The sequence below is a fragment of the Branchiostoma lanceolatum genome, chromosome 14 (assembly GCF_035083965.1).
Source record: "Branchiostoma lanceolatum isolate klBraLanc5 chromosome 14, klBraLanc5.hap2, whole genome shotgun sequence".
Classification (NCBI taxonomy): domain Eukaryota; kingdom Metazoa; phylum Chordata; class Leptocardii; order Amphioxiformes; family Branchiostomatidae; genus Branchiostoma; species Branchiostoma lanceolatum.
The window spans coordinates 9,138,338-9,163,045 of record NC_089735.1 but is presented as its reverse complement, the minus strand read 5'-3'; the positions used below and the strand labels follow the sequence as shown (position 1 = coordinate 9,163,045).

Sequence of the window (24,708 nt, the reverse complement as noted above, 5' to 3'; positions counted from 1 at the left end):
GGGAGAGACTGGTGACCAGGTTAGACTCATTTGTGCCTCCACTCAGGTTTTAATTTGAGCCACAGAATAAACAACAATGGCTACTGTAAAGCTTAACAACAAAAGAGTCCCTTCTGAAGTGTCACCAGTAACTCAATAATCCTATTGACTAAACGTCGTGAATAGAAAACGTAAACTGAGTCTCTTGTAAGTAACATTGCCTCCTGGCAATTGCTCTGGCTTAGCAGCAGGAATGATGACTGTTTAAAGCAGTACATTTTGAGTTGTCTTTCTGTCAATTGTCTACATTTTGAAACAAACTAATATGCAATCACTTTCAAAATAAATAAGATGTATCAAAAATGGTAATTTGGGGTATTGAAATGGTGATAATTTTACTCCGTTGAAATATTAGTGGTTTAGTTGTTACTCGAATGGCGTCCGAACCTGCGGTTTTATTCCTCTCGCTAAGGACGTTGCAGTAGTGAATCCTACCCGACCACCCGTTCCTTGCCAGTCAATGGTCTCCAAGACAACACCTGTTTGAGACCAAAACTTGTCTTACCGGCTAGTATAAACGTCCAGACTGGTTGCCAAAATCACAGTTTGGATAGGAGTGTTTGGTTGGAAACACACGTCCCTACACATAACAGATCCGGCAAGATGGACACAATGAGCAATATAACAAGGTAAGGAGTTTGTTGTGAACCCTGTCTATAGCGTCGGTAAGGGTAAAATTGCTGTTGTTTGAAGATTTGATTGAATTATAAGAACACAAAGCCGATTGGCCAGAAAACGATTCATAGACTACACATACGTGTATATGAACTAGATAACTAAGCCATCGGGGTTTTGGACTTACTATGATCTGTGTGATACATACTAGTAGTTGAGAGCTAAGTATATTAGCTTTCACGGTAGACTAGCAACACTAAAGATTTCATCCAAAACAAACAAAACTTAGGCCGTCCCGACTTAGATATGATTGAGAGTAGACTTTTCATAAAAACTATTCTCAACCCCATAAAACCATATAACTATACCCACATGTTATGATATAAATCAAAGTGTCTAGTGCTAGTGATCATCTTCAGGACAGAAGTATTCAAACAAAATCTTAACAGTGTAGTTGATCACACTGATCCAGTAACATCTGATACGTTTGTAATAACGTGCTTAACTTGTTAGTGATCGGTGAATTTTCCCGTATGATTCCCGGTCGTCACAATATTCAACCGTTCTGATAATGAATTTCACGCGAAGTGCAACTATTCTTTTCAAAGTACACTAACGTCGGATGTAAGAAGGTTGCTAACGGCGTATACATTTATTTTGTAATTATCCGCCATTGAAATGTTGTGTTGTGTTGTGTTGTGTTGGAAATTATGTTGAGGAATAGCTTTGTTGCTAGTGACCATTGGTAGTACACAGCATAATGGCACATGCCGACGTCTGCGATCGATTTAACAGATTTAGGCTCAGGGGTTTACACGCACACAAACTTATTATTGCTCCCGAGTCTCCTCTCTCCAAATAGCAACTTTACTTGCGGAGAGGAGGCGCGGGAGCTATAATAGGTTTGGATTCCAGTCTAGTTTACACACGCATTTCCGACTTTACTTGGAAACACGTGTGTAGACCGGGCCTTATCGCCCGTTCCTTGAAAAGTTTGTGTTCGTTTGTGTTCGTTTTCTTGAGACTCTTAAGTCGGGAAGAAAATTTCTTTGCATCTAATACAGTGGCAAATACATAATTGTATCACGAAACGGACCCATTTGAATTCAATATTATAGGGGAAAGTTATACTGATCATTCCCATCTAAATCTGCTCTTTTGTATAATTCCAAGCAGATGTTAAGTTCGACCGAGTCAGGCTTTTTACGCGATCACCCCCCATCTAAATCTGCTCTTGATCTCCAAGCAGATGTTAAGTTCGACCGAGTCAGCCTTTTACGCGTGTTTCGGGAGGCTAATCCTCTACTGACTGTACGTTTTCTTAGTGAATCGTGTTTTTGAATCACCAAGTCAATGTATGAACGAACTATTTTCTTCCTGTAAGGTTTGAAAAAGGATATGAAAAGATAAGGCAACTTTTTACGCATCCTTTTATACCCCATATGATCCCATATGAACATAGAGGAAACATACAGTCATACAGGGCAAGGACATTATAATGGGTTACCAAGTGATGAGGTCTACGAAACCCACTAATAGTAGCATTATACTAGCATATATACGTTAATGTCTTTTATGAAAATAAAATTCCTGGCGTTATTAACTGTATATTATGATACAGCTGATTTTCAACAACAGAAGTGCCATTCACAGTTTCCAACCATATGGTCGCAGAACACAATAGTAGTTCGGGTATGAAGTAGTGCGTCACATTATTTGAAAAGGCCATAGTTTATCTTCTGTGCACGTTAGCGAGGCTGAAACTGTGGTGAATGGTAGAGGAATACGTCAGTTTTGAGACAGTACGAGTTTGATTACGATGTTTGTTCGGTCGGGTTGGATTCGCGCCTGGATATTGTTACCGCCCGACTACTGTAAGTCGCCTGCAGTACGGTGACCTCCGCCGGGGGGCATATCAAAGTGGCTTTTAAAAGAGAACGAGCCGGCAAATTCAACCTCATTTTGCAGATATTTTGTAGATTGAACCTTGAAGTCAAGCATATAAAAATCTGGTACCCTAATTCTGCACCTTTCTATAAATTTTCAAGCGTCGAAGCATCTCACCTTGGGATCCTTAACTATATAAATCCCTATAGGAGAAATACTGTGGTCTGCAACCTTAACCCCCAGCGGGGATTGGCCATAAACGTTGCATTCGGTCAAATTTTACTGGTGTATCAGTAATTGACGTCGACTCACTTGAAATCGGTCGTTTTTGTTGCCGCCAGACCCGCCGTTGCCATGGCAACGGCCTCTAAGACCGCCCCCTATCCTTAACTATAGGACTTGGTGTGGACCCGGACACCGCTTCTCCCCCCCCCCCCCCCTGCGTCGTAACTAACCATGAACCTGACCTAAAATCACTTAGAACTTAAGAATATACAGTAATGATAACTTCCACGGAAAAAAACCCACCAGAATAGTAATTTTGTCTAGATAATGAGAGCGCTAAATGGCCCGTCATACAGGCCTTGCCCTGGGTCTTCCCCTATGCCGGGTCCTGAAGTGCAAAGCTGGCGATATCTCGGCAACCGTTCGGATGTTTGCAAAAAGCTTTGGTACACTTCTTCAACTAAACCTGTTACATTGCATGAACAAAAGAAAACCAAGGTCAAGGTCGTCTTAAGGTCGCAGAACACAGTATTAATGGGCGACCCCCGTGGACAATAGTAGTTCGGGTATGAAGTAGTGCGTCACATTATTTGAAAAGGCCATAGTTTATCTTCTGTGCACGTTAGCGAGGCTGAAACTGTGGTGAATGGTAGAGGAATACGTCAGTTTTGAGACAGTACGAGTTTGATTACGATGTTTGTTCGGTCGGGTTGGATTCGCGCCTGGATATTGTTACCGCCCGACTACTGTAAGTCGCCTGCAGTACGGTGACCTCCGCCGGGGGGCATATCAAAGTGGCTTTTAAAAGAGAACGAGCCGGCAAATTCAACCTCATTTTGCAGATATTTTGTAGATTGAACCTTGAAGTCAAGCATATAAAAATCTGGTACCCTAATTCTGCACCTTTCTATAAATTTTCAAGCGTCGAAGCATCTCACCTTGGGATCCTTAACTATATAAATCCCTATAGGAGAAATACTGTGGTCTGCAACCTTAACCCCCAGCGGGGATTGGCCATAAACGTTGCATTCGGTCAAATTTTACTGGTGTATCAGTAATTGACGTCGACTCACTTGAAATCGGTCGTTTTTGTTGCCGCCAGACCCGCCGTTGCCATGGCAACGGCCTCTAAGACCGCCCCCTATCCTTAACTATAGGACTTGGTGTGGACCCGGACACCGCTTCTCCCCCCCCCCCCCCCCTGCGTCGTAACTAACCATGAACCTGACCTAAAATCACTTAGAACTTAAGAATATACAGTAATGATAACTTCCACGGAAAAAAACCCACCAGAATAGTAATTTTGTCTAGATAATGAGAGCGCTAAATGGCCCGTCATACAGGCCTTGCCCTGGGTCTTCCCCTATGCCGGGTCCTGAAGTGCAAAGCTGGCGATATCTCGGCAACCGTTCGGATGTTTGCAAAAAGCTTTGGTACACTTCTTCAACTAAACCTGTTACATTGCATGAACAAAAGAAAACCAAGGTCAAGGTCGTCTTAAGGTCGCAGAACACAGTATTAATGGGCGACCCCCGTGGACAATAGTAGTTCGGGTATGAAGTAGTGCGTCACATTATTTGAAAAGGCCATAGTTTATCTTCTGTGCACGTTAGCGAGGCTGAAACTGTGGTGAATGGTAGAGGAATACGTCAGTTTTGAGACAGTACGAGTTTGATTACGATGTTTGTTCGGTCGGGTTGGATTCGCGCCTGGATATTGTTACCGCCCGACTACTGTAAGTCGCCTGCAGTACGGTGACCTCCGCCGGGGGGCATATCAAAGTGGCTTTTAAAAGAGAACGAGCCGGCAAATTCAACCTCATTTTGCAGATATTTTGTAGATTGAACCTTGAAGTCAAGCATATAAAAATCTGGTACCCTAATTCTGCACCTTTCTATAAATTTTCAAGCGTCGAAGCATCTCACCTTGGGATCCTTAACTATATAAATCCCTATAGGAGAAATACTGTGGTCTGCAACCTTAACCCCCAGCGGGGATTGGCCATAAACGTTGCATTCGGTCAAATTTTACTGGTGTATCAGTAATTGACGTCGACTCACTTGAAATCGGTCGTTTTTGTTGCCGCCAGACCCGCCGTTGCCATGGCAACGGCCTCTAAGACCGCCCCCTATCCTTAACTATAGGACTTGGTGTGGACCCGGACACCGCTTCTCCCCCCCCCCCCCCCCTGCGTCGTAACTAACCATGAACCTGACCTAAAATCACTTAGAACTTAAGAATATACAGTAATGATAACTTCCACGGAAAAAAACCCACCAGAATAGTAATTTTGTCTAGATAATGAGAGCGCTAAATGGCCCGTCATACAGGCCTTGCCCTGGGTCTTCCCCTATGCCGGGTCCTGAAGTGCAAAGCTGGCGATATCTCGGCAACCGTTCGGATGTTTGCAAAAAGCTTTGGTACACTTCTTCAACTAAACCTGTTACATTGCATGAACAAAAGAAAACCAAGGTCAAGGTCGTCTTAAGGTCGCAGAACACAGTATTAATGGGCGACCCCCGTGGACAATAGTAGTTCGGGTATGAAGTAGTGCGTCACATTATTTGAAAAGGCCATAGTTTATCTTCTGTGCACGTTAGCGAGGCTGAAACTGTGGTGAATGGTAGAGGAATACGTCAGTTTTGAGACAGTACGAGTTTGATTACGATGTTTGTTCGGTCGGGTTGGATTCGCGCCTGGATATTGTTACCGCCCGACTACTGTAAGTCGCCTGCAGTACGGTGACCTCCGCCGGGGGGCATATCAAAGTGGCTTTTAAAAGAGAACGAGCCGGCAAATTCAACCTCATTTTGCAGATATTTTGTAGATTGAACCTTGAAGTCAAGCATATAAAAATCTGGTACCCTAATTCTGCACCTTTCTATAAATTTTCAAGCGTCGAAGCATCTCACCTTGGGATCCTTAACTATATAAATCCCTATAGGAGAAATACTGTGGTCTGCAACCTTAACCCCCAGCGGGGATTGGCCATAAACGTTGCATTCGGTCAAATTTTACTGGTGTATCAGTAATTGACGTCGACTCACTTGAAATCGGTCGTTTTTGTTGCCGCCAGACCCGCCGTTGCCATGGCAACGGCCTCTAAGACCGCCCCCTATCCTTAACTATAGGACTTGGTGTGGACCCGGACACCGCTTCTCCCCCCCCCCCCCCCCTGCGTCGTAACTAACCATGAACCTGACCTAAAATCACTTAGAACTTAAGAATATACAGTAATGATAACTTCCACGGAAAAAAACCCACCAGAATAGTAATTTTGTCTAGATAATGAGAGCGCTAAATGGCCCGTCATACAGGCCTTGCCCTGGGTCTTCCCCTATGCCGGGTCCTGAAGTGCAAAGCTGGCGATATCTCGGCAACCGTTCGGATGTTTGCAAAAAGCTTTGGTACACTTCTTCAACTAAACCTGTTACATTGCATGAACAAAAGAAAACCAAGGTCAAGGTCGTCTTAAGGTCGCAGAACACAGTATTAATGGGCGACCCCCGTGGACAATAGTAGTTCGGGTATGAAGTAGTGCGTCACATTATTTGAAAAGGCCATAGTTTATCTTCTGTGCACGTTAGCGAGGCTGAAACTGTGGTGAATGGTAGAGGAATACGTCAGTTTTGAGACAGTACGAGTTTGATTACGATGTTTGTTCGGTCGGGTTGGATTCGCGCCTGGATATTGTTACCGCCCGACTACTGTAAGTCGCCTGCAGTACGGTGACCTCCGCCGGGGGGCATATCAAAGTGGCTTTTAAAAGAGAACGAGCCGGCAAATTCAACCTCATTTTGCAGATATTTTGTAGATTGAACCTTGAAGTCAAGCATATAAAAATCTGGTACCCTAATTCTGCACCTTTCTATAAATTTTCAAGCGTCGAAGCATCTCACCTTGGGATCCTTAACTATATAAATCCCTATAGGAGAAATACTGTGGTCTGCAACCTTAACCCCCAGCGGGGATTGGCCATAAACGTTGCATTCGGTCAAATTTTACTGGTGTATCAGTAATTGACGTCGACTCACTTGAAATCGGTCGTTTTTGTTGCCGCCAGACCCGCCGTTGCCATGGCAACGGCCTCTAAGACCGCCCCCTATCCTTAACTATAGGACTTGGTGTGGACCCGGACACCGCTTCTCCCCCCCCCCCCCCCCTGCGTCGTAACTAACCATGAACCTGACCTAAAATCACTTAGAACTTAAGAATATACAGTAATGATAACTTCCACGGAAAAAAACCCACCAGAATAGTAATTTTGTCTAGATAATGAGAGCGCTAAATGGCCCGTCATACAGGCCTTGCCCTGGGTCTTCCCCTATGCCGGGTCCTGAAGTGCAAAGCTGGCGATATCTCGGCAACCGTTCGGATGTTTGCAAAAAGCTTTGGTACACTTCTTCAACTAAACCTGTTACATTGCATGAACAAAAGAAAACCAAGGTCAAGGTCGTCTTAAGGTCGCAGAACACAGTATTAATGGGCGACCCCCGTGGACAATAGTAGTTCGGGTATGAAGTAGTGCGTCACATTATTTGAAAAGGCCATAGTTTATCTTCTGTGCACGTTAGCGAGGCTGAAACTGTGGTGAATGGTAGAGGAATACGTCAGTTTTGAGACAGTACGAGTTTGATTACGATGTTTGTTCGGTCGGGTTGGATTCGCGCCTGGATATTGTTACCGCCCGACTACTGTAAGTCGCCTGCAGTACGGTGACCTCCGCCGGGGGGCATATCAAAGTGGCTTTTAAAAGAGAACGAGCCGGCAAATTCAACCTCATTTTGCAGATATTTTGTAGATTGAACCTTGAAGTCAAGCATATAAAAATCTGGTACCCTAATTCTGCACCTTTCTATAAATTTTCAAGCGTCGAAGCATCTCACCTTGGGATCCTTAACTATATAAATCCCTATAGGAGAAATACTGTGGTCTGCAACCTTAACCCCCAGCGGGGATTGGCCATAAACGTTGCATTCGGTCAAATTTTACTGGTGTATCAGTAATTGACGTCGACTCACTTGAAATCGGTCGTTTTTGTTGCCGCCAGACCCGCCGTTGCCATGGCAACGGCCTCTAAGACCGCCCCCTATCCTTAACTATAGGACTTGGTGTGGACCCGGACACCGCTTCTCCCCCCCCCCCCCCCCCTGCGTCGTAACTAACCATGAACCTGACCTAAAATCACTTAGAACTTAAGAATATACAGTAATGATAACTTCCACGGAAAAAAACCCACCAGAATAGTAATTTTGTCTAGATAATGAGAGCGCTAAATGGCCCGTCATACAGGCCTTGCCCTGGGTCTTCCCCTATGCCGGGTCCTGAAGTGCAAAGCTGGCGATATCTCGGCAACCGTTCGGATGTTTGCAAAAAGCTTTGGTACACTTCTTCAACTAAACCTGTTACATTGCATGAACAAAAGAAAACCAAGGTCAAGGTCGTCTTAAGGTCGCAGAACACAGTATTAATGGGCGACCCCCGTGGACAATAGTAGTTCGGGTATGAAGTAGTGCGTCACATTATTTGAAAAGGCCATAGTTTATCTTCTGTGCACGTTAGCGAGGCTGAAACTGTGGTGAATGGTAGAGGAATACGTCAGTTTTGAGACAGTACGAGTTTGATTACGATGTTTGTTCGGTCGGGTTGGATTCGCGCCTGGATATTGTTACCGCCCGACTACTGTAAGTCGCCTGCAGTACGGTGACCTCCGCCGGGGGGCATATCAAAGTGGCTTTTAAAAGAGAACGAGCCGGCAAATTCAACCTCATTTTGCAGATATTTTGTAGATTGAACCTTGAAGTCAAGCATATAAAAATCTGGTACCCTAATTCTGCACCTTTCTATAAATTTTCAAGCGTCGAAGCATCTCACCTTGGGATCCTTAACTATATAAATCCCTATAGGAGAAATACTGTGGTCTGCAACCTTAACCCCCAGCGGGGATTGGCCATAAACGTTGCATTCGGTCAAATTTTACTGGTGTATCAGTAATTGACGTCGACTCACTTGAAATCGGTCGTTTTTGTTGCCGCCAGACCCGCCGTTGCCATGGCAACGGCCTCTAAGACCGCCCCCTATCCTTAACTATAGGACTTGGTGTGGACCCGGACACCGCTTCTCCCCCCCCCCCCCCCCCTGCGTCGTAACTAACCATGAACCTGACCTAAAATCACTTAGAACTTAAGAATATACAGTAATGATAACTTCCACGGAAAAAAACCCACCAGAATAGTAATTTTGTCTAGATAATGAGAGCGCTAAATGGCCCGTCATACAGGCCTTGCCCTGGGTCTTCCCCTATGCCGGGTCCTGAAGTGCAAAGCTGGCGATATCTCGGCAACCGTTCGGATGTTTGCAAAAAGCTTTGGTACACTTCTTCAACTAAACCTGTTACATTGCATGAACAAAAGAAAACCAAGGTCAAGGTCGTCTTAAGGTCGCAGAACACAGTATTAATGGGCGACCCCCGTGGACAATAGTAGTTCGGGTATGAAGTAGTGCGTCACATTATTTGAAAAGGCCATAGTTTATCTTCTGTGCACGTTAGCGAGGCTGAAACTGTGGTGAATGGTAGAGGAATACGTCAGTTTTGAGACAGTACGAGTTTGATTACGATGTTTGTTCGGTCGGGTTGGATTCGCGCCTGGATATTGTTACCGCCCGACTACTGTAAGTCGCCTGCAGTACGGTGACCTCCGCCGGGGGGCATATCAAAGTGGCTTTTAAAAGAGAACGAGCCGGCAAATTCAACCTCATTTTGCAGATATTTTGTAGATTGAACCTTGAAGTCAAGCATATAAAAATCTGGTACCCTAATTCTGCACCTTTCTATAAATTTTCAAGCGTCGAAGCATCTCACCTTGGGATCCTTAACTATATAAATCCCTATAGGAGAAATACTGTGGTCTGCAACCTTAACCCCCAGCGGGGATTGGCCATAAACGTTGCATTCGGTCAAATTTTACTGGTGTATCAGTAATTGACGTCGACTCACTTGAAATCGGTCGTTTTTGTTGCCGCCAGACCCGCCGTTGCCATGGCAACGGCCTCTAAGACCGCCCCCTATCCTTAACTATAGGACTTGGTGTGGACCCGGACACCGCTTCTCCCCCCCCCCCCCCCCTGCGTCGTAACTAACCATGAACCTGACCTAAAATCACTTAGAACTTAAGAATATACAGTAATGATAACTTCCACGGAAAAAAACCCACCAGAATAGTAATTTTGTCTAGATAATGAGAGCGCTAAATGGCCCGTCATACAGGCCTTGCCCTGGGTCTTCCCCTATGCCGGGTCCTGAAGTGCAAAGCTGGCGATATCTCGGCAACCGTTCGGATGTTTGCAAAAAGCTTTGGTACACTTCTTCAACTAAACCTGTTACATTGCATGAACAAAAGAAAACCAAGGTCAAGGTCGTCTTAACCCCCAGCGGGGATTGGCCATAAACGTTGCATTCGGTCAAATTTTACTGGTGTATCAGTAATTGACGTCGACTCACTTGAAATCGGTCGTTTTTGTTGCCGCCAGACCCGCCGTTGCCATGGCAACGGCCTCTAAGACCGCCCCCTATCCTTAACTATAGGACTTGGTGTGGACCCGGACACCGCTTCTCCCCCCCCCCCCCCTGCGTCGTAACTAACCATGAACCTGACCTAAAATCACTTAGAACTTAAGAATATACAGTAATGATAACTTCCACGGAAAAAAACCCACCAGAATAGTAATTTTGTCTAGATAATGAGAGCGCTAAATGGCCCGTCATACAGGCCTTGCCCTGGGTCTTCCCCTATGCCGGGTCCTGAAGTGCAAAGCTGGCGATATCTCGGCAACCGTTCGGATGTTTGCAAAAAGCTTTGGTACACTTCTTCAACTAAACCTGTTACATTGCATGAACAAAAGAAAACCAAGGTCAAGGTCGTCTTAAGGTCGCAGAACACAGTATTAATGGGCGACCCCCGTGGACAATAGTAGTTCGGGTATGAAGTAGTGCGTCACATTACTTGAAAAGGCCATAGTTTATCTTCTGTGCACGTTAGCGAGGCTGAAACTGTGGTGAATGGTAGAGGAATACGTCAGTTTTGAGACAGTACGAGTTTGATTACGATGTTTGTTCGGTCGGGTTGGATTCGCGCCTGGATATTGTTACCGCCCGACTACTGTAAGTCGCCTGCAGTACGGTGACCTCCGCCGGGGGGCATATCAAAGTGGCTTTTAAAAGAGAACGAGCCGGCAAATTCAACCTCATTTTGCAGATATTTTGTAGATTGAACCTTGAAGTCAAGCATATAAAAATCTGGTACCCTAATTCTGCACCTTTCTATAAATTTTCAAGCGTCGAAGCATCTCACCTTGGGATCCTTAACTATATAAATCCCTATAGGAGAAATACTGTGGTCTGCAACCTTAACCCCCAGCGGGGATTGGCCATAAACGTTGCATTCGGTCAAATTTTACTGGTGTATCAGTAATTGACGTCGACTCACTTGAAATCGGTCGTTTTTGTTGCCGCCAGACCCGCCGTTGCCATGGCAACGGCCTCTAAGACCGCCCCCTATCCTTAACTATAGGACTTGGTGTGGACCCGGACACCGCTTCTCCCCCCCCCCCCCTGCGTCGTAACTAACCATGAACCTGACCTAAAATCACTTAGAACTTAAGAATATACAGTAATGATAACTTCCACGGAAAAAAACCCACCAGAATAGTAATTTTGTCTAGATAATGAGAGCGCTAAATGGCCCGTCATACAGGCCTTGCCCTGGGTCTTCCCCTATGCCGGGTCCTGAAGTGCAAAGCTGGCGATATCTCGGCAACCGTTCGGATGTTTGCAAAAAGCTTTGGTACACTTCTTCAACTAAACCTGTTACATTGCATGAACAAAAGAAAACCAAGGTCAAGGTCGTCTTAAGGTCGCAGAACACAGTATTAATGGGCGACCCCCGTGGACAATAGTAGTTCGGGTATGAAGTAGTGCGTCACATTATTTGAAAAGGCCATAGTTTATCTTCTGTGCACGTTAGCGAGGCTGAAACTGTGGTGAATGGTAGAGGAATACGTCAGTTTTGAGACAGTACGAGTTTGATTACGATGTTTGTTCGGTCGGGTTGGATTCGCGCCTGGATATTGTTACCGCCCGACTACTGTAAGTCGCCTGCAGTACGGTGACCTCCGCCGGGGGGCATATCAAAGTGGCTTTTAAAAGAGAACGAGCCGGCAAATTCAACCTCATTTTGCAGATATTTTGTAGATTGAACCTTGAAGTCAAGCATATAAAAATCTGGTACCCTAATTCTGCACCTTTCTATAAATTTTCAAGCGTCGAAGCATCTCACCTTGGGATCCTTAACTATATAAATCCCTATAGGAGAAATACTGTGGTCTGCAACCTTAACCCCCAGCGGGGATTGGCCATAAACGTTGCATTCGGTCAAATTTTACTGGTGTATCAGTAATTGACGTCGACTCACTTGAAATCGGTCGTTTTTGTTGCCGCCAGACCCGCCGTTGCCATGGCAACGGCCTCTAAGACCGCCCCCTATCCTTAACTATAGGACTTGGTGTGGACCCGGACACCGCTTCTCCCCCCCCCCCCCCCCCCTGCGTCGTAACTAACCATGAACCTGACCTAAAATCACTTAGAACTTAAGAATATACAGTAATGATAACTTCCACGGAAAAAAACCCACCAGAATAGTAATTTTGTCTAGATAATGAGAGCGCTAAATGGCCCGTCATACAGGCCTTGCCCTGGGTCTTCCCCTATGCCGGGTCCTGAAGTGCAAAGCTGGCGATATCTCGGCAACCGTTCGGATGTTTGCAAAAAGCTTTGGTACACTTCTTCAACTAAACCTGTTACATTGCATGAACAAAAGAAAACCAAGGTCAAGGTCGTCTTAACCCCCAGCGGGGATTGGCCATAAACGTTGCATTCGGTCAAATTTTACTGGTGTATCAGTAATTGACGTCGACTCACTTGAAATCGGTCGTTTTTGTTGCCGCCAGACCCGCCGTTGCCATGGCAACGGCCTCTAAGACCGCCCCCTATCCTTAACTATAGGACTTGGTGTGGACCCGGACACCGCTTCTCCCCCCCCCCCCCCTGCGTCGTAACTAACCATGAACCTGACCTAAAATCACTTAGAACTTAAGAATATACAGTAATGATAACTTCCACGGAAAAAAACCCACCAGAATAGTAATTTTGTCTAGATAATGAGAGCGCTAAATGGCCCGTCATACAGGCCTTGCCCTGGGTCTTCCCCTATGCCGGGTCCTGAAGTGCAAAGCTGGCGATATCTCGGCAACCGTTCGGATGTTTGCAAAAAGCTTTGGTACACTTCTTCAACTAAACCTGTTACATTGCATGAACAAAAGAAAACCAAGGTCAAGGTCGTCTTAAGGTCGCAGAACACAGTATTAATGGGCGACCCCCGTGGACAATAGTAGTTCGGGTATGAAGTAGTGCGTCACATTACTTGAAAAGGCCATAGTTTATCTTCTGTGCACGTTAGCGAGGCTGAAACTGTGGTGAATGGTAGAGGAATACGTCAGTTTTGAGACAGTACGAGTTTGATTACGATGTTTGTTCGGTCGGGTTGGATTCGCGCCTGGATATTGTTACCGCCCGACTACTGTAAGTCGCCTGCAGTACGGTGACCTCCGCCGGGGGGCATATCAAAGTGGCTTTTAAAAGAGAACGAGCCGGCAAATTCAACCTCATTTTGCAGATATTTTGTAGATTGAACCTTGAAGTCAAGCATATAAAAATCTGGTACCCTAATTCTGCACCTTTCTATAAATTTTCAAGCGTCGAAGCATCTCACCTTGGGATCCTTAACTATATAAATCCCTATAGGAGAAATACTGTGGTCTGCAACCTTAACCCCCAGCGGGGATTGGCCATAAACGTTGCATTCGGTCAAATTTTACTGGTGTATCAGTAATTGACGTCGACTCACTTGAAATCGGTCGTTTTTGTTGCCGCCAGACCCGCCGTTGCCATGGCAACGGCCTCTAAGACCGCCCCCTATCCTTAACTATAGGACTTGGTGTGGACCCGGACACCGCTTCTCCCCCCCCCCCCCTGCGTCGTAACTAACCATGAACCTGACCTAAAATCACTTAGAACTTAAGAATATACAGTAATGATAACTTCCACGGAAAAAAACCCACCAGAATAGTAATTTTGTCTAGATAATGAGAGCGCTAAATGGCCCGTCATACAGGCCTTGCCCTGGGTCTTCCCCTATGCCGGGTCCTGAAGTGCAAAGCTGGCGATATCTCGGCAACCGTTCGGATGTTTGCAAAAAGCTTTGGTACACTTCTTCAACTAAACCTGTTACATTGCATGAACAAAAGAAAACCAAGGTCAAGGTCGTCTTAAGGTCGCAGAACACAGTATTAATGGGCGACCCCCGTGGACAATAGTAGTTCGGGTATGAAGTAGTGCGTCACATTACTTGAAAAGGCCATAGTTTATCTTCTGTGCACGTTAGCGAGGCTGAAACTGTGGTGAATGGTAGAGGAATACGTCAGTTTTGAGACAGTACGAGTTTGATTACGATGTTTGTTCGGTCGGGTTGGATTCGCGCCTGGATATTGTTACCGCCCGACTACTGTAAGTCGCCTGCAGTACGGTGACCTCCGCCGGGGGGCATATCAAAGTGGCTTTTAAAAGAGAACGAGCCGGCAAATTCAACCTCATTTTGCAGATATTTTGTAGATTGAACCTTGAAGTCAAGCATATAAAAATCTGGTACCCTAATTCTGCACCTTTCTATAAATTTTCAAGCGTCGAAGCATCTCACCTTGGGATCCTTAACTATATAAATCCCTATAGGAGAAATACTGTGGTCTGCAACCTTAACCCCCAGCGGGGATTGGCCATAAACGTTGCATTCGGTCAAATTTTACTGGTGTATCAGTAATTGACGTCGACTCACTTGAAATCGGTCGTTTTTGTTGCCGCCAGACCCGCCGTTGCCATGGCAACGGCCTCTAAGACCGCCCCCTATCCTTAACTATAGGACTTGGTGTGGACCCGGACACCGCTTCTCCCCCCCCCCCCCCCCCCCTGCGTCGTAACTAACCATGAACCTGACCTAAAATCACTTAGAACTTAAGAATATACAGTAATGATAACTTCCACGGAAAAAAACCCACCAGAATAGTAATTTTGTCTAGATAATGAGAGCGCTAAATGGCCCGTCATACAGGCCTTGCCCTGGGTCTTCCCCTATGCCGGGTCCTGAAGTGCAAAGCTGGCGATATCTCGGCAACCGTTCGGATGTTTGCAAAAAGCTTTGGTACACTTCTTCAACTAAACCTGTTACATTGCATGAACAAAAGAAAACCAAGGTCAAGGTCGTCTTAACCCCCAGCGGGGATTGGCCATAAACGTTGCATTCGGTCAAATTTTACTGGTGTATCAGTAATTGACGTCGACTCACTTGAAATCGGTCGTTTTTGTTGCCGCCAGACCCGCCGTTGCCATGGCAACGGCCTCTAAGACCGCCCCCTATCCTTAACTATAGGACTTGGTGTGGACCCGGACACCGCTTCTCCCCCCCCCCCCTGCGTCGTAACTAACCATGAACCTGACCTAAAATCACTTAGAACTTAAGAATATACAGTAATGATAACTTCCACGGAAAAAAACCCACCAGAATAGTAATTTTGTCTAGATAATGAGAGCGCTAAATGGCCCGTCATACAGGCCTTGCCCTGGGTCTTCCCCTATGCCGGGTCCTGAAGTGCAAAGCTGGCGATATCTCGGCAACCGTTCGGATGTTTGCAAAAAGCTTTGGTACACTTCTTCAACTAAACCTGTTACATTGCATGAACAAAAGAAAACCAAGGTCAAGGTCGTCTTAAGGTCGCAGAACACAGTATTAATGGGCGACCCCCGTGGACAATAGTAGTTCGGGTATGAAGTAGTGCGTCACATTACTTGAAAAGGCCATAGTTTATCTTCTGTGCACGTTAGCGAGGCTGAAACTGTGGTGAATGGTAGAGGAATACGTCAGTTTTGAGACAGTACGAGTTTGATTACGATGTTTGTTCGGTCGGGTTGGATTCGCGCCTGGATATTGTTACCGCCCGACTACTGTAAGTCGCCTGCAGTACGGTGACCTCCGCCGGGGGGCATATCAAAGTGGCTTTTAAAAGAGAACGAGCCGGCAAATTCAACCTCATTTTGCAGATATTTTGTAGATTGAACCTTGAAGTCAAGCATATAAAAATCTGGTACCCTAATTCTGCACCTTTCTATAAATTTTCAAGCGTCGAAGCATCTCACCTTGGGATCCTTAACTATATAAATCCCTATAGGAGAAATACTGTGGTCTGCAACCTTAACCCCCAGCGGGGATTGGCCATAAACGTTGCATTCGGTCAAATTTTACTGGTGTATCAGTAATTGACGTCGACTCACTTGAAATCGGTCGTTTTTGTTGCCGCCAGACCCGCCGTTGCCATGGCAACGGCCTCTAAGACCGCCCCCTATCCTTAACTATAGGACTTGGTGTGGACCCGGACACCGCTTCTCCCCCCCCCCCCCCCCCCCTGCGTCGTAACTAACCATGAACCTGACCTAAAATCACTTAGAACTTAAGAATATACAGTAATGATAACTTCCACGGAAAAAAACCCACCAGAATAGTAATTTTGTCTAGATAATGAGAGCGCTAAATGGCCCGTCATACAGGCCTTGCCCTGGGTCTTCCCCTATGCCGGGTCCTGAAGTGCAAAGCTGGCGATATCTCGGCAACCGTTCGGATGTTTGCAAAAAGCTTTGGTACACTTCTTCAACTAAACCTGTTACATTGCATGAACAAAAGAAAACCAAGGTCAAGGTCGTCTTAACCCCCAGCGGGGATTGGCCATAAACGTTGCATTCGGTCAAATTTTACTGGTGTATCAGTAATTGACGTCGACTCACTTGAAATCGGTCGTTTTTGTTGCCGCCAGACCCGCCGTTGCCATGGCAACGGCCTCTAAGACCGCCCCCTATCCTTAACTATAGGACTTGGTGTGGACCCGGACACCGCTTCTCCCCCCCCCCCCCCCCCTGCGTCGTAACTAACCATGAACCTGACCTAAAATCACTTAGAACTTAAGAATATACAGTAATGATAACTTCCACGGAAAAAAACCCACCAGAATAGTAATTTTGTCTAGATAATGAGAGCGCTAAATGGCCCGTCATACAGGCCTTGCCCTGGGTCTTCCCCTATGCCGGGTCCTGAAGTGCAAAGCTGGCGATATCTCGGCAACCGTTCGGATGTTTGCAAAAAGCTTTGGTACACTTCTTCAACTAAACCTGTTACATTGCATGAACAAAAGAAAACCAAGGTCAAGGTCGTCTTAAGGTCGCAGAACACAGTATTAATGGGCGACCCCCGTGGACAATAGTAGTTCGGGTATGAAGTAGTGCGTCACATTATTTGAAAAGGCCATAGTTTATCTTCTGTGCACGTTAGCGAGGCTGAAACTGTGGTGAATGGTAGAGGAATACGTCAGTTTTGAGACAGTACGAGTTTGATTACGATGTTTGTTCGGTCGGGTTGGATTCGCGCCTGGATATTGTTACCGCCCGACTACTGTAAGTCGCCTGCAGTACGGTGACCTCCGCCGGGGGGCATATCAAAGTGGCTTTTAAAAGAGAACGAGCCGGCAAATTCAACCTCATTTTGCAGATATTTTGTAGATTGAACCTTGAAGTCAAGCATATAAAAATCTGGTACCCTAATTCTGCACCTTTCTATAAATTTTCAAGCGTCGAAGCATCTCACCTTGGGATCCTTAACTATATAAATCCCTATAGGAGAAATACTGTGGTCTGCAACCTTAACCCCCAGCGGGGATTGGCCATAAACGTTGCATTCGGTCAAATTTTACTGGTGTATCAGTAATTGACGTCGACTCACTTGAAATCGGTCGTTTTTGTTGCCGCCAGACCCGCCGTTGCCATGGCAACGGCCTCTAAGACCGCCCCCTATCCTTAACTATAGGACTTGGTGTGGACCCGGACACCGCTTCTCCCCCCCCCCCCCCCCCTGCGTCGTAACTAACCATGAACCTGACCTAAAATCACTTAGAACTTAAGAATATACAGTAATGATAACTTCCACGGAAAAAAACCCACCAGAATAGTAATTTTGTCTAGATAATGAGAGCGCTAAATGGCCCGTCATACAGGCCTTGCCCTGGGTCTTCCCCTATGCCGGGTCCTGAAGTGCAAAGCTGGCGATATCTCGGCAACCGTTCGGATGTTTGCAAAAAGCTTTGGTACACTTCTTCAACTAAACCTGTTACATTGCATGAACAAAAGAAAACCAAGGTCAAGGTCGTCTTAAGGTCGCAGAACACAGTATTAATGGGCGACCCCCGTGGACAATAGTAGTTCGGGTATGAAGTAGTGCGTCACATTATTTGAAAAGGCCATAGTTTATCTTCTGTGCACGTTAGCGAGGCTGAAACTGTGGTGAATGGTAGAGGAATACGTCAGTTTTGAGACAGTACGAGTTTGATTACGATGTTTGTTCGGTCGGGTTGGATTCGCGCCTGGATATTGTTACCGCCCGACTACTGTAAGTCGCCTGCAGTACGGTGACCTCCGCCGGGGGGCATATCAAAGTGGCTTTTAAAAGAGAACGAGCCGGCAAATTCAACCTCATTTTGCAGATATTTTGTAGATTGAACCTTGAAGTCAAGCATATAAAAATCTGGTACCCTAATTCTGCACCTTTCTATAAATTTTCAAGCGTCGAAGCATCTCACCTTGGGATCCTTAACTATATAAATCCCTATAGGAGAAATACTGTGGTCTGCAACCTTAACCCCCAGCGGGGATTGGCCATAAACGTTGCATTCGGTCAAATTTTACTGGTGTATCAGTAATTGACGTCGACTCACTTGAAATCGGTCGTTTTTGTTGCCGCCAGACCCGCCGTTGCCATGGCAACGGCCTCTAAGACCGCCCCCTATCCTTAACTATAGGACTTGGTGTGGACCCGGACACCGCTTCTCCCCCCCCCCCCCCCCTGCGTCGTAACTAACCATGAACCTGACCTAAAATCACTTAGAACTTAAGAATATACAGTAATGATAACTTCCACGGAAAAAAACCCACCAGAATAGTAATTTTGTCTAGATAATGAGAGCGCTAAATGGCCCGTCATACAGGCCTTGCCCTGGGTCTTCCCCTATGCCGGGTCCTGAAGTGCAAAGCTGGCGATATCTCGGCAACCGTTCGGATGTTTGCAAAAAGCTTTGGTACACTTCTTCAACTAAACCTGTTACATTGCATGAACAAAAGAAAACCAAGGTCAAGGTCGTCTTAAGGTCGCAGAACACAGTATTAATGGGCGACCCCCGTGGACAATAGTAGTTCGGGTATGAAGTAGTGCGTCACATTACTTGAAAAGGCCATAGTTTATCTTCTGTGCACGTTAGCGAGGCTGAAACTGTGGTGAATGGTAGAGGAATACGTCAGTTTTGAGACAGTACGAGTTTGATTACGATGTTTGTTCGGTCGGGTTGGATTCGCGCCTGGATATTGTTACCGCCCGACTACTGTAAGTCGCCTGCAGTACGGTGACCTCCGCCGGGGGGCATATCAAAGTGGCTTTTAAAAGAGAACGAGCCGGCAAATTCAACCTCATTTTGCAGATATTTTGTAGATTGAACCTTGAAGTCAAGCATATAAAAATCTGGTACCCTAATTCTGCACCTTTCTATAAATTTTCAAGCGTCGAAGCATCTCACCTTGGGATCCTTAACTATATAAATCCCTATAGGAGAAATACTGTGGTCTGCAACCTTAACCCCCAGCGGGGATTGGCCATAAACGTTGCATTCGGTCAAATTTTACTGGTGTATCAGTAATTGACGTCGACTCACTTGAAATCGGTCGTTTTTGTTGCCGCCAGACCCGCCGTTGCCATGGCAACGGCCTCTAAGACCGCCCCCTATCCTTAACTATAGGACTTGGTGTGGACCCGGACACCGCTTCTCCCCCCCCCCCCCCCCCTGCGTCGTAACTAACCATGAACCTGACCTAAAATCACTTAGAACTTAAGAATATACAGTAATGATAACTTCCACGGAAAAAAACCCACCAGAATAGTAATTTTGTCTAGATAATGAGAGCGCTAAATGGCCCGTCATACAGGCCTTGCCCTGGGTCTTCCCCTATGCCGGGTCCTGAAGTGCAAAGCTGGCGATATCTCGGCAACCGTTCGGATGTTTGCAAAAAGCTTTGGTACACTTCTTCAACTAAACCTGTTACATTGCATGAACAAAAGAAAACCAAGGTCAAGGTCGTCTTAACCCCCAGCGGGGATTGGCCATAAACGTTGCATTCGGTCAAATTTTACTGGTGTATCAGTAATTGACGTCGACTCACTTGAAATCGGTCGTTTTTGTTGCCGCCAGACCCGCCGTTGCCATGGCAACGGCCTCTAAGACCGCCCCCTATCCTTAACTATAGGACTTGGTGTGGACCCGGACACCGCTTCTCCCCCCCCCCCCTGCGTCGTAACTAACCATGAACCTGACCTAAAATCACTTAGAACTTAAGAATATACAGTAATGATAACTTCCACGGAAAAAAACCCACCAGAATAGTAATTTTGTCTAGATAATGAGAGCGCTAAATGGCCCGTCATACAGGCCTTGCCCTGGGTCTTCCCCTATGCCGGGTCCTGAAGTGCAAAGCTGGCGATATCTCGGCAACCGTTCGGATGTTTGCAAAAAGCTTTGGTACACTTCTTCAACTAAACCTGTTACATTGCATGAACAAAAGAAAACCAAGGTCAAGGTCGTCTTAAGGTCGCAGAACACAGTATTAATGGGCGACCCCCGTGGACAATAGTAGTTCGGGTATGAAGTAGTGCGTCACATTACTTGAAAAGGCCATAGTTTATCTTCTGTGCACGTTAGCGAGGCTGAAACTGTGGTGAATGGTAGAGGAATACGTCAGTTTTGAGACAGTACGAGTTTGATTACGATGTTTGTTCGGTCGGGTTGGATTCGCGCCTGGATATTGTTACCGCCCGACTACTGTAAGTCGCCTGCAGTACGGTGACCTCCGCCGGGGGGCATATCAAAGTGGCTTTTAAAAGAGAACGAGCCGGCAAATTCAACCTCATTTTGCAGATATTTTGTAGATTGAACCTTGAAGTCAAGCATATAAAAATCTGGTACCCTAATTCTGCACCTTTCTATAAATTTTCAAGCGTCGAAGCATCTCACCTTGGGATCCTTAACTATATAAATCCCTATAGGAGAAATACTGTGGTCTGCAACCTTAAATGACCTCGAGTAACCCCACCATAAGCCACGCAAAGCATGGCGGGAAATATGGCCCTCTGACCCTGCGCAGAACACTATTGGGAAATACCAAACTGATAGTAGGGAGGAGACAATTATCCCAAATAAACAGTACATTTTCTAACTAATCTCAGTTATTTTTGTATTAACACAAAATTAAATCATATATCATTGAGTAGAGGGTAAAATTGGTTGAGGGTTTGTTGTGAGTCTATGTGAAAATTATATTTTTCCTCCTTGTTTGAGTTTTGGTATGTGCCAGAATTAGGTCCAAACATAGTTCTCCAGTCCTAGCAACGGGGGACACGGCAGTGTTGATGTACAGTACACTAACTCACCTTTCTTAAACTTTCTCTGCCTTAGCGAGACGACAACTACCCAGCCTAGCACGTCTAAGGCCGCCATGCAGGCACAAGACCAGCTAGAAGTGTCCATGGACCCTCCCCAGATCTATGTGGAGCGGACCTTGGCACTCATCAAGCCTGATGCCATCGGCAAGGCTGAGGAGATAGAAGACATCATACTGCGATCTGGGTTCACCATTCTTCAGGTAAAAATGATCCCGAAACAGTTTCATCTCTTAAAGTTCAGTTTTTATTACATCAAGTGATATTAAAAAGAGACTAAGTACTCCTGAAAGTATCATATTAGAGCTAATTATAATAGACGTTCAGTGCCATCTATCTCTATGCAATTTAAGACATGCACATGAAACATTTTAGGGCTACAAAAGTCTATTCCGTATAATATTAGACCTCAACATTTAGAGGACGAAAACAAAAGACACATGTAGGCAGAAATTTAAGGCTCTTTCTTCAAGATTTAAGTTCCGGCCTGTTCAATTTTTAAAGATCTTATTAAATGTCACTTTTTGAAGTACAGTACATATTTAGAAAATTCATACTTGCACAAATGAGCTCTAAGATATTAATTCTTCACTTCATTTCTTCCCCATATAGAAAAGAAAAGTGCACCTTACCCCAGAGCAGGCCAGTGACTTCTATGCAGAACACTACGGCAAGATGTTCTTCCCCAGTCTGGTGGGGTACATGAGCAGTGGACCCATCATGGCCATGGTCCTGGCACGAGACAAGTGTATAGGGTACTGGAGAGACCTGATTGGACCCACCAACACGTACAAGGCCAGGGAGACGCATCCCGACAGGTATGTGATGTTGAAACAAACGGGCAGCTATGACAAGAAAACGTTACGATTTTTGCCTCCCAACATCTGCTTGGAGATTGAATGCCAGACTATGTAGACTTGATTTTTACTTGTTGTTTGTGGCTTGACTGTGGGTACATGTGTGTGTGTACATGTGTGTGTGTGTGTGTGTGTGTTTGACCAACATGAAGGGGTGGTGAAGTCTACCATCTCTGCCCTTGCCTCTGTAACAGCGTGTTTCAATTCAAGTGCCAGTTACTGACCAGTCTATAGCTTAAACTGGTCCAGGTCCTTTTAACTTAGTGGTAAGTACATTGGGTTTGTGCGCTGGCTGGCCCAGGTTTGATTCCCGGGTGTACTACTTCCCCTCATGCCCATGGGGCTTTTGATAGTCAGTACAATTTCTAGTTTATACCAAATATTTGAGAGTTTCTGTTTATGCACACAGTATTTCTCATAGGACTGACGAGCATATCTGCCTTTTTATTTCCAAACGTAGTCTACGTGCAATCTACGGAACAGACGACCAGAGGAACGCAGTGCACGGTAGCGACAGTTATTCGTCATCAGAGAGGGAGGTTCGCTTTATGTTCCCAGACAGTGAGTATAGACATCATGCCATCATCCATGCCACTAAAGACCATTTTCATAGGGACGTAATCGCTATGTCTGCCGCCATGTTGGTGTCCCTATATGCATCTTAGTGAATCATTGTTCAAGCATGTCAGACATTTCAAAGGTGTTCTAACCCTCTCAAATAACCTGCCAATGAAGCACAAAAATGCTGTTTATGCAGATAAAAAAAAGATTCATTGAATTGCAAATAGGGACACCAACATGGTGGTTAGTACCTGCCTGCTTCATTGATTATGCAAAGTTAGTGAAATCGATCTATACTACTAGATATTCTAATATTCTATAGTAATCGCTACGTCTGCTGCCATGTTGGTGTTCCTATAGCAGGAAGGTATTAATTTTGCAAATTCAACTCTTTGTATTATAGTATGTACATGTATTGGGATTGAAAATGTACTGCTATTTTCATTTTTGCTTCTTGCTAAACTTTTAACATCTTGTTTTACCATAGGTGTGATAGAACCTATCCCAGCAGGCCAAGCAGCACGGGACTACCTGGCGCGACATGTGAACCCCACCCTACTTGGAGGCCTGACAGAACTCTGCAAACAGAAACCAGAAGACCCTGTGGTAAGAGTCCTGAGTTTGATTCCCAGTTCTCTACCACCCCCTCCCCATTCTTTCCCTAAATGTATTTGGTTGATAATACATTGAACATATTATGCTGTACTTACTGTCACCTCACCTTGCAACAATGTCTTTCATTGACTGTAGTGTGACCAATCAGGCTGCAGAGTTTTAGTCATATGATGGCCATTTCTTGCATAGCATAATGCATACAATGATTCACCAGAAGGCCATCCCATATACGTTTCAAATTCAATTTTTTAAAATGCTATACTGTCACAGTAGAACTTTAAGATCTAGCTTTAGAACTGTTTTGTTCTTTCTGTTCCAGACTTGGCTTGCAAACTGGATGATTGAGAACAACCCTAACAAACCCAAGATAAGGCAGCCCATCATTCAAGAACCTGAGTAACCTGTCCTGCCTTTGAATTCCTTATCTTCATATAAGTTATAGTCTGTACACAAGTTTGGACACAGGACCAAAACCCAATAGTTCAATGTTGTAAATTTTACCATTCTTTCAGCCAAACATTGTCGGTCTTCTAGTTGTCAATGTTTATCTCTACAATATATAAAATTGGTAATCTATGATTGATGTAATTTTGAAGAATTCACTTTGTCACTTAATAATACATGCACTGTAAAACACCAGAGGAACAGAAATGTAGAGAGATTTGTGTTAAAAAGAATATTATAAATGTGTCACAATTTACTGGCCATGGGTATAGTATATACAGTTGTTTGGACCAAAGTTTTAGGATTGTAGTTCAAAAACTGATCCTAAGCAATGCATTCCAAAAGTTCTATGTTCTTGTTAGTATTGTTAATGATAGTGCCTTGTTCAGTGAACATATGTTTGTGAGCTGAGGGAAACCCCAACCTCTCCTTTCTTTTAAGAGTTTCAAGTTGAATGGCACAGCCAAATTCATGTGCTACTTTTCTCTACATTCGAACTTACATACAATTCTCATACAGTGATTACTGTGAGAGTAATGATAAAACCTAGATGGAATTCAGATTTCCTTGTTGCCAATTGTTAGTCAAAATGCAAAAAGTAATGAAAATACATGTCACAATTTCAATGCCTGGTCAAAGTGGTGTATATAGTACTTAATGTCTTACTGAATGTTATCTTTACTCAAAGAGATGTAATATTTTGACTGTCACGTTTGTATTCAGAAATATAAACTGTTTCAAGCTATTGTGTGTGCCATTTTGCCTCAGTAGGTTTTAGAAAG

The 24,708-nt window shown here is 45.0% G+C and overlaps 1 protein-coding gene across 1 annotated transcript; it reads left to right on the top strand.

Annotated features, from left to right (window-relative positions):
- Window positions 1-469: 469 nt before the first annotated feature.
- Window positions 470-24,671, top strand: LOC136448464 (nucleoside diphosphate kinase homolog 5-like). The gene is made up of 6 exons (XM_066448030.1): window positions 470-668; window positions 21,466-21,652; window positions 22,062-22,267; window positions 22,767-22,867; window positions 23,355-23,473; window positions 23,802-24,671. The coding sequence occupies exons 1-6, from the start codon at window positions 643-645 to the stop codon at window positions 23,880-23,882; spliced, it is 720 nt and encodes a 239-aa protein (XP_066304127.1). The 5' UTR covers window positions 470-642; the 3' UTR covers window positions 23,883-24,671.
- The last annotated feature ends 37 nt before the right edge of the window (window positions 24,672-24,708 follow it).

What these genes read in the sequence shown, in the direction of transcription:
- LOC136448464 (XM_066448030.1), top strand. Translation starts at nt 643, where the DNA reads ATGGACACAATGAGCAATATAACAAG. An exon ending in AGGGAGACGCATCCCGACAG is followed by an intron (nt 22,268 to 22,766) that starts GTATGTGATGTT and finishes TTCCAAACGTAG; the next exon opens with TCTACGTGCAATCTACGGAA. An exon ending in AGAAACCAGAAGACCCTGTG is followed by an intron (nt 23,474 to 23,801) that starts GTAAGAGTCCTG and finishes TTTCTGTTCCAG; the next exon opens with ACTTGGCTTGCAAACTGGAT.